The 10,000-nt window shown below is 37.7% G+C and overlaps 2 protein-coding genes across 2 annotated transcripts in view; both read left to right on the top strand.

The window, feature by feature from the left end:
* LOC149136210 (ran-binding protein 10-like) overlaps nucleotides 1–3,838 on the top strand; it is an 11,780-nt gene extending 7,942 nt beyond the window's left edge. Inside the window, exon 2 of the mRNA XM_089351190.1 lies at nucleotides 3,685–3,838. Coding sequence (XP_089207316.1) covers nucleotides 3,685–3,698 — 14 coding nt within the window. The 3' untranslated portion in view covers nucleotides 3,699–3,838. The remainder of the gene's footprint in view (nucleotides 1–3,684) is intronic.
* The window catches only part of LOC106872121 (ran-binding protein 9), a 191,449-nt gene that overhangs the window by 7,934 nt on the left and 173,515 nt on the right, over nucleotides 1–10,000 (top strand). The gene's annotated exons all lie outside the window — the stretch shown is intronic.

The raw sequence follows: 10,000 nt of genomic DNA, 5'->3' as shown, positions 1-10,000 counted from the left end.
TGCCCTGCACTCTGAACCTTGCAGTGTTTGTGCAGTTGGCTTCCCACTTAATCCAGATCCCATCGGAAGGTCATGTCAAGAGGTAGTTCTTTTGTACATGAAGAATATGCTGGCATTGCAGAAATTTAGAAGAGAGCTTAATTTTGTTGAGAGAAAACCTACTGTAAGTCGGAGTCATCTGTCCTGGTGCTCTAGTGCTATTGGATTGATTGTATGACTTTTACTAGTAGTTATGCAGATATACAAGGAGCATACATCCAAGATGAAGGTGTAATTGTTGTCCACTTGTGACCCTTGGGGAAGCTGGAGAAGTTCTACTGGTTGCTGATTGCTTTCAAGGTGTGTTGGTATATGTGAGGTGAGTAGTTTGAATAGCTACACAAAGAGCCTATCCATTTTCTTTGCAAGCTCTGTATAGGAATCATTGGGAGAGATGCTATCTGTTAGTCTATATGACAAGTATACAGACCACCTCTTGCTGTAGTCAGCTGGGTTGGAGGGGGAGGCATAGCAGCAGACATTGAAAAAGAGAAAGATAGCAAATTATAGGGTTTACATCAGCCTTCATCACTAAAGGGAACATGAAAAACTGACAAAGTTATGTAATGACATCTAATCTACTAATTGGAATAACAAGGTGTGCCTTGTTATTCCACCAAGACAATGACCGGTCATTTAACCAGAACACTACACAAGGAACATGCTCTTTTAGTCAATGTCCAATTGGATCGGAGAATGAATCACCAAGCAGTCTCCGGTCAATATATTTAAAATAAGTCAATTTGCCAATGCAGTGACATGTATAATCAGATCAACAAAACAGTGGTTACACATTACAAAATATATGTACAATTTTTGAAGACAAGAAAACATTGTGCAGTGTTTCAGAAGAGAGTATTGTGTTAAACCACCTTGAACTGCAGTAGAAGCATTTCACAAGTGAAATCTCAAATTTAATATCTTTGAACAATAAAAATATATACTCCAGTGTATCCAACTCCATATTTTACAACTTATTCATGGGAATGGAGAGTTAAAATCTCGAAAGCTTTTATTGTTGGTGGTTAAGTAATAGATCTTAAACTAAGAACAAGCCTTCCCTTCAACAGCTTTCTGTTAATTCTTCATTGTTTTGTTATCTTATTATGCAGTCAGTTACATGATTGCAATGACATACATTATGGTTTTAATGTCCACTTTTCCATGCATGCATGCATCAAATGAAATTTGGTATGGCAGATGTTCTGTGGTTAGACACTATCACCTGTATCCAAGCAAAGTAATGTTCCCTCATAGCCAGACATGATTTTTGGAAATGAGTGACACTCTGTAAGATAGTTACTCTTTTGTAACTATTATGCAATGTCAAGACAAGGAGACACAAATACACTCATACATACATGGCAGCCTTCTTTCAGTTTCTGTCTACCAAATCCACTCATAAAAAGCCTTGGAGGCTATAATAGAAGACACTTGCCCAAGGTACTGCACAACAAGACTGAGCCAAAATCCACATGGTTGGAAAGCAAGCTTTTTAACCATACATCCATTCCTGTGTGGTAAGAAATTTGCTTCACAACCACGTGGTTCTGGGTTTAGTCCCATTGCATGACCCCTTGGGCAAATATCTTCTATGACCTCAGGTTGACCAAAGCTTTGCGAATGGATTTGGGAGACAGAAACTAAAAGAAACCCATATATATAATATAATATGATATAAAATATAATATATGTATGTGTATTTGTGTCTGTGTTTATCCCCCACCAGTGCTTGACTACTGGTGTTGGTGTGTTTACATCTTTATAACCTAGTACTTTGGCAGAAGGAAATTGACAGAATAAGTAGCAAGCTTAAAAAAGAAGTACTGAGATTGATTCATTTGACTAAAATTCTTCAAATTGGTGTCCCATCATTACCACAGTCTAATGACTGATACAAGTAAAAGATACATGTGTGTGAGCTTGTAAATCCTTTGTCTTCATATATGTTTACTTTTGTAAACAATCTTCACTCTACTGTTTACTTGCAGATGACCAAGCCTTTTGACATGCCTTGACAGGTTGAACAATCTTTGTAAACACAAGGCTTATTCATATGGTGTCATTTGTTTCTAGTTCTCTGTATTAAAAAATCCAGGCTGTTTGTTGTGTAATAGACTGGGAGATTATTAACTAGCCTGGAAATAAGTGAGGGTTAGCATGATTTAATAGACGATTTCAAACAGACAGTACCACAGGACGGTGATGTCTATTTACATTTAGCAAATAATGCTAAAGCAAGGTGATAGATCCCTGTGGCTATAGTAGAAGGCACTTGTGCAGGTGATGCACAGTGGGGTTGAACCCAGTACCAAGTGATTGTGAAGCAGACTTCTTACCTACACAGCCATATCTTTTGGAAGCTGAAAGTTGTTACCTCTAGTATATTATTTCTGAACTTCAAGTGGTTGTGATCAACAGAATAAGGGAAACCTGTATATAATGCAACACATGAAAATATTTGAATATCGTAACTGGTTCTGATTAGTTGCTGAAGAAACTGTCAGATAAATTTTTGTTAGCCTAATGCAACTGCTGTTTGCAAAAATATTTAAGAAGGGAGACAAAGAGATGAAAAAAATGCTTCTAATTTAGGCACAAAGCCAGCAGTTTTGAAGGTACAGGGTTAGTTGATACCAATACTTGACAAGTGGTGTATTTTATAGATCTCAGAGAGATCTTGGTGGGATTTGAACTCAGTATATAAAGAACTGGAAAAAATGCGTCAAGGCCTTTTTTGTCTAATACTTTAACTATTCTACCAATCCATCAATAATAAAACAATAAATAGGTGTACAGAATAAAATTGTCTGTGTATTCCTTTATTGCTTTATTGGTTTCACACTAGAAGCTGTGGCCATGGTGATGAGATGGATGTTTCCTACATGCCCACAAAATGGAACTGTGTCATACTTATATATATATATATATATATATATATATATATACATATATATGTATGTGTGTGTGTGTGTGTGTGTGTCATCGTCATCATCAAGTAATGTATGTTTTCTATGCTGGCACGGTTTTGATGGTTTCATAGGAGCTAGCAATTGTCTGTTTTGGCATGGTTTCTATGGCTGGATACCCTTCATGCTAACCACTTTACAGAGTGTACTGGTTGCTTTTTAAATGGCACCAGCACTGGTGCTTTTTATGTGACACCTGCACCAGTGAGGTCACCAAGTAACTTGCAAGACAAAGCCCTCTTAGTTGAGAAGCCCATTGAGGCAGTGGGACCAAATGCAAACAGTTTTTTTTTTAGACACATACATTCGTAAGGGATATTATACACAAGGCACATTATAAAAATCTGCTTAACTACATGTTTCAGTGGCATGAAACTATTTGTAGCTCTTATTTTAATACAGTGTACATTGAACGATATATATATATATATATATATATATATATATATATATAATACTACTATCTAATGTCTGCTGATAATTTGATGTGGCAGATTTTCTGTGGTTAGACTCGCTCACTTGTATCTGTGCCATGCAATAGGACTGAACCCAGAACCATGAATGAAAGAGCATAGACATAATATATTTTTAGGGCTTTAATTTTGCTTTGATGAATGGATCTTCTCAAGCACAGCAAATCAGCAATCATTTCAGTCTTTTCTGTTTCATTTGTTAGACTCAGCATCCTGATGTCCTTCTTCACTAGTTTGTCACATGTCTTCTTGGATGTCTGTACATTTTCTACCAGAAGTCAACCTGTTTCCAAGCAAGATGATATTTCTCCATGGCCAGATGTATTTTTCACAGAAGACTGGGAATGAATAACCATACCTGTATGATGATGCTTGTTTGCAACCACCAAATAGTGTCGAGACAAGTGTACACTAAATACACACAAGAGTATGTGTGTGTGTGTGTGTATATATACATACATACATATATACATGCATACATATATACATATATATATATATATATATATATATATATATATATATATATCAAATCATTAAGAATGAAATGTCTGATTTTCTTATGCACCAAGTTTGACAGTTGTTAACTCTAATGTTTTATCCTGACAATTCTTTGTTTTACAACATTGAAGAATTACATCACTTTCGAAATGCTATTCATGGTGTCTGATTATATTGTGAGTTTTTGCTTGTAAATCAATTTTTGTTAACCTATGGATAGATAAAAAAATTTGTGTTGTTTATGAATATGAATTCCATTGTGGAACCAATGCATCCCAGACAGCTTGAAACATCAATGAGGTGCTTGGTGAAGATGTAGCGAATGAGCGCACTGTATGTCAATGGTTTGAGAAGTTCTGGTCTGGTGACTTTACTCTTGAAAATTAGCCCTGTGGTAGACTTGAAACCAAGGTGGATAATGATGAGCTGGAAACTGTAGTGAAAGTGGATACATCTCAAACTATGCATGGGTTAACAGCAAAGTTTGAGTTTTCGTTTCCAATTGTATTGGACCATCTAAAACAATTCAGCAAGGTGAAGAAGCTGAACAAGTTGGTACCTCCACTACAGAAGTGTTAAAGCCACATCCCCTGGTGAAGAGGATTTTCCTGTAAGAGTCCTGTGCTGGTGCCATATAAAAACACTTGTGTCAGTGCCACGTTAAAACTACCCAGCACATACTGTAAAGTGGTTGGTGTTATGAAGGGCATCCCGCTGTAGAAACTAAATCAAATCAAAATGGGACCCAATGCAGCTCTCTGGCTTGCTAGCTTTGGTCAAACCGTCCAACACATGCCAGCATCAAAATTGGATATTAAAGGAGGATGATGTCTATGTATAAATGTATGTATATGTAATTATATAGGTGTGTGTATGGATCAAGGTGTAGGAAGAAAGCTTCAAGCAATGAGTAGTAAATATAAAAAACAATTTTCAGGGATAGTGGTTCATTGAGATGGAAGGTTGTGGATTTTTTCGTTTTGAAGTACGATAAACTGAAAAGAGTTCTTTTTATATTTCACAGTAGGTGACCAGGGTTGCCGGGTATGCGCATAAAAATATAAGAGTTAAGAAATGGAGAAGATAAGATCCAGGCTACATATGTTTCATAGCAAGCAGAACCTCAGAAGTTCGATTCTTCCATGTGTTAACAAGTACCTCCTTGTGACAATGTAAACTTTCATTCAATCAAGATACCCTTGGCCTGATGTGTAGCCTGTGGTGTACACCTCATTTGGATATTTACCACTTGCAAGGTTCTGCTTGCTATGAAACATATGTAGACCAGATTTTACCTTCTCTATTCCTTAACTCTTGTGTATATGTGTATATATATATATATATATATATATATAGTGTGTGTGTGTGTGTGTGTATGTTTGTGTGTGTGTGTGTGTGTGTATATGTTTATGTGTGTGTGTGTGTGTATATGTTTATGTGTGTGTGTGTGTGTATATGTTTATGTGTGTGTGTGTGTGTATATGTTTATGTGTGTGTGTGTGTATATGTTTATGTGTGTGTGTGTGTGTGTATATGTTTGTGTGTATGTGTGTGTGTGTGTGTATATGTTTGTGTGTGTGTGTGTGTGTGTATATGTTTGTGTGTATGTGTGTGTGTATATGTTTGTGTGTATGTGTGTGTGTGTGTGTATATGTTTGTGTGTATATATGCATGTGTGTGAGTATATGTGTGTGTATATATGCATGTGTGTGTATATATATGTACATATATATACACCACACACACACGTGTCACCTTGTCTTGATATCACATCATAGTTATTAATGAACATTATCATCATACAAATGGTATCTCTCATTTTCAGTCTTCTGTTAAACCATATACAACATCAGGAAACCAGTGATGGTAGGCAAGATGAATCGTAGCAAATCTGTGTCAATAAACTCTGTTTGATCCATGGACACACAAACACATGTGACAGGCTTCTTTCAGTTTCCATCTACTGAATCCACTCATAAGGTTTTGGTTGACTTGGGGCTATAGTAGAGGATACTTGCCTAAGCCACATAGTTGGGAAGCAAACTTCTTAACCACACAGTCACGAATGTATGTACACACATAAATATTATGGTGGCGGTAGGTTCTCATAGTCCAAGAAAGACAGCTCTGCAGTTTCTTGTTGAACAACCTGCACAAATGATTTGTTTATTGTGATCAAATGTTTGTGCTCTACATTAATTCCTTCCCTCCATCACATCAATGTTACCTGCTGCAGATCAAGAGCAGGCCTTGTAACCTGGTCTACATATGTTTCATAGCAAGCAGAACCTTGCAAGTGGTAAATATCCAAATGAGGTGTACACCACAGGCTACACATCAGGCCAATGATAACAGAACAAGAACAGTCAACATCAACCTACAATGAACAGCCAACAACATTGAATTAATTCAAAGTTACGTTTATTAAAATAATGCCCATGCATGCATGTTTTCACAGAAAATTGGAAACCAACAGCACAACTTTTGTTATAGTGATTTTCATTTATAACTTTTGAGGAATGTTGAGACAAGGAGACACACATTCACACTCATGACAAGCTTGTTTTGGTTTATCTACCATATCCACTCACAAGGCTTTGATTTGCCCAAGACAACAGAAGACAATGGCTTTTATATATATATGTGTGCGTGTGTGTGTGTGTGTGTGTGTATTTGTAAATGAAATGAGAATGAGCTAAGTGTGGCCAGTAACATGTCTTGTTGATTTATTGAAATTATTCTCACTTCCAGAACGAGCAAGCCAATTGTGTCATTACAATTGGGACCGCCTTCGAGGAGAGGAGATAGTCTCAAAAATCAAGAATTCTCTAAAATTGACATGCTATTAAAAATGGGGATAACAATAAGCATGCTTCTGCTCTGTGTATCTTCCCCCCCACCCATTTGTGTGCATGTATGTGTATTTGTATGTATGAATATGTCATACCTGTATGTATATATGTAGGTATGTTGTGTATATGTGTGTACATATGTATTTATACATATGTTGATGAGCATATCTATATATATTTGGTTGTGAATGTGCATGTGTGTATGTATGTATATGAATGCATATGAAATGACCAGTATGTGGTATTTGAGGAAACTTGTTTATCATGATGAAACAGATTCCAGAATCATTATGTATGTACAACGGCGTACCCAAAAGAAACTGGAATTTTGCAATGTTATTTTCTTCACTTAGTTTTACATGTATTTACTTTTACTGCCTTCAAAGTATTCTCTATTTGAAGCATTGCATCGGTTCAGACACGTTTTCCATTGTTCAAAGCAGTCCTTGAAATCTTGCAAAGTGATGCCTCTTCCTCATCTGCAAAATGTTTTCCTTTAACCCTTTCGTTACTGTATTTATTTTGACATGCTCTATATTTCAATCACTTTAAATATAACAAAGAATTTAGTAAAATAACTTAGTTATCATTCAGCTGGTGTTAGGAACATAAATTGTGACTAAGGTTTGATGGACGGTTTTAATTCAAAATTTATGAAGATAAGTCATTTTTACTCAGAGCCAGAGCCGGTTTCAGCCGGGTTGGTATCAAAAGGGTTAAGGACATTTTGTTATTCAGGAGAACAAAAAAAAAAGTCACAGGCAGCAAGTTTGGATGAATAGGGAGGGTGGATAAGCAGGGTCATGCCATGTTTGGTCAAAACTGTCTCACACTCAAGGTGGTGTTCATTGTTGTGATGAAACCACCACTCTCCATTCTGTCACAGGTCGGGGCATTTTCATTTTATTGCGTCTCACAAATGCTTCGGAACTGCCAAGTAACAGTTTGACCAGGAGGAACAGATTGTGTGTAGAAAATTCCTTTTGCATCAATAAAACAAATCAGCATTGTCTTGACATTGGACTTCACCTGATGTGCTTTTTTTGGGGTATGGTGACATCGAATGCTTCCATTGACTTGAATGCTGCTTTGTTTTTGGGTTTTAGCCATAGCAGAAGCTTTCATTACCAGTGATGAGCTTCCAAAAGAGGTCCAGATCAACTTCCAACTGTTCTTTCAGTTCATGACATGCATACAGTCGTGACTGCTTTTGATCTTCCGTGAGCAAGCAATGCACAAATTTTGCTGCAACTCTTTTCATTCACAATTCCTTGCTCAAAATTCGTTGGTAGGAGCTTCATATCAAAAAGTTTGTCGTTTGTTTGGTGACGATCCTCCAAGATCAGTTCATGAATTTTCGTGATATGTACATTCATTTGGGAGGTCAACGGTCGCCCAGAATGAGGTTGGGCTTCAAGCAACAAGTGACCATTCCTAAAGCATGAAAACTACTTGTAAACTTGTGTTTTGCTCATGGCAATGTCCATGTAAGCTGTTTGAGGCACAGAAAATGTTTCTGTTTACTTTTGAGTACCCCCTTTGTATAGGTGTATCATCATCATTGTTTAACATCCATCTTTCATGCATGCATATATATCTATATATATACACATAGACACATTGTTGGCACTCTGTCACTTATGACGACGAGGGTTCCAGTTGATCCGATCAACAGAACAGCTTGCTCGTGAAATTAACGTGCAAGTGGCACTTAACGTAGTTTTCGGGGATATTCAGCGTGACACAGTGTGTGATATAGCTGGCCCTTTGAAATACAGGCACAACAAAAACAGGAAGTAAGAGTGAGAGAAAGTTGTGGTGAAAGAGTACAGCAGGGTTCGTCACCATCCCCTGCTGGAGCCACATGGATCTTTAGGTGTTTTTGCTCAATAAACACTCACAATGCCTGGTCTGGGAATCGAAACTGCGATCCTATGACCGCGAGTCCACTGCCCTAACCATTGGGCCATTGTGCCTCCACATAGACACACATAACTGGGCCTTTTGCCCACAGTCCTTCTCAAACTGATCACAAAACTCATCTCTCTATCACTGTCCCTTTCCATGACCTGCCTAACTTTTAATAATCTGCTGCTGTAATTAAATGTGAGCAAAAATGTATACTCCAATAGCTTTTCCCTAATACCACTTGTCTTTCTCACTACCTTGAACCACCTCACTTGATACTTCTCCTCCATTCTTAATACTGCCTTTCTTCACTCAGTGTTTACATTGATCACCCTTCTATGCCACCAGATTATATCTCCCTCTCCATGCATCACTCACTCTCCCTATGCACTACACCTCCCACTCTTGCAACCTATCCAACCACACATCATGTCTCTTTCTTTCATCCTTCCCCTCTCTACTGTATCATTATCACACACTGCTGCTCTTCACCCTTTCTGTACTATCAGTCATCACCTCTTTTCCCCTCACTTCATATTATCATTTGATCCCCCTCATCCCTTGTCCACTGTTCATTACATCCACCCCTCAACCCTATCCAATCTCTACAGTCATCACCTACTCTTGCCTATCTTCCCTCCAACATATATTTATGCATCCCTCAACACTTGTTCTTCATTCATTATATTCACCCCTCACCCATTTCACTCTCCTCATACATTCTTGCAACCTCTACCTACCACTGTTCTTCTGTGCTCACTCACTTCTGCTCACTTTGTATATTGAGGTCTTCCCTGACACTTCATCTCCACTATTTCATTTCACTTTCTAGTACTATCTCTGCTACTCCCACACTTTCTTCTACAACATAAATAGCCATACAATAAAGCTGTTCTGGTCTGGTCTCTTCTCATACCTTACTCTCATCTCTTAGCATAAAGCCACCTCCCTTATACTCAGTTGAAGGAGATCTTAAGTTGCAAGCTGCATAGCAATGTCACTTGTGTTCATCCATGAAGGAAAAAAAATAAAGCACCCAGTACACCCTGTAATGTGGTTGGTGTCAGGAAGGGCGTCCAGCCATAGAAACCATGCTGAAGCACACATTGGAGCATGATACTGTTATCAGACCCATCAGATGCCAGCATGAAAGATGGACGTTAAAAGATAATGATGGTGATGATATATGTGTGTTTATATCTACACACACACACACACACACACGCATTCATAGGTGTATAGATATGTATAATGATAT

The sequence above is a fragment of the Octopus bimaculoides genome, chromosome 4 (assembly GCF_046866305.1).
Source record: "Octopus bimaculoides isolate indiv1 chromosome 4, ASM4686630v1, whole genome shotgun sequence".
Lineage (NCBI taxonomy): Eukaryota > Metazoa > Mollusca > Cephalopoda > Octopoda > Octopodidae > Octopus > Octopus bimaculoides.
This window is presented reverse-complemented; position numbering and strand designations above follow the sequence as displayed.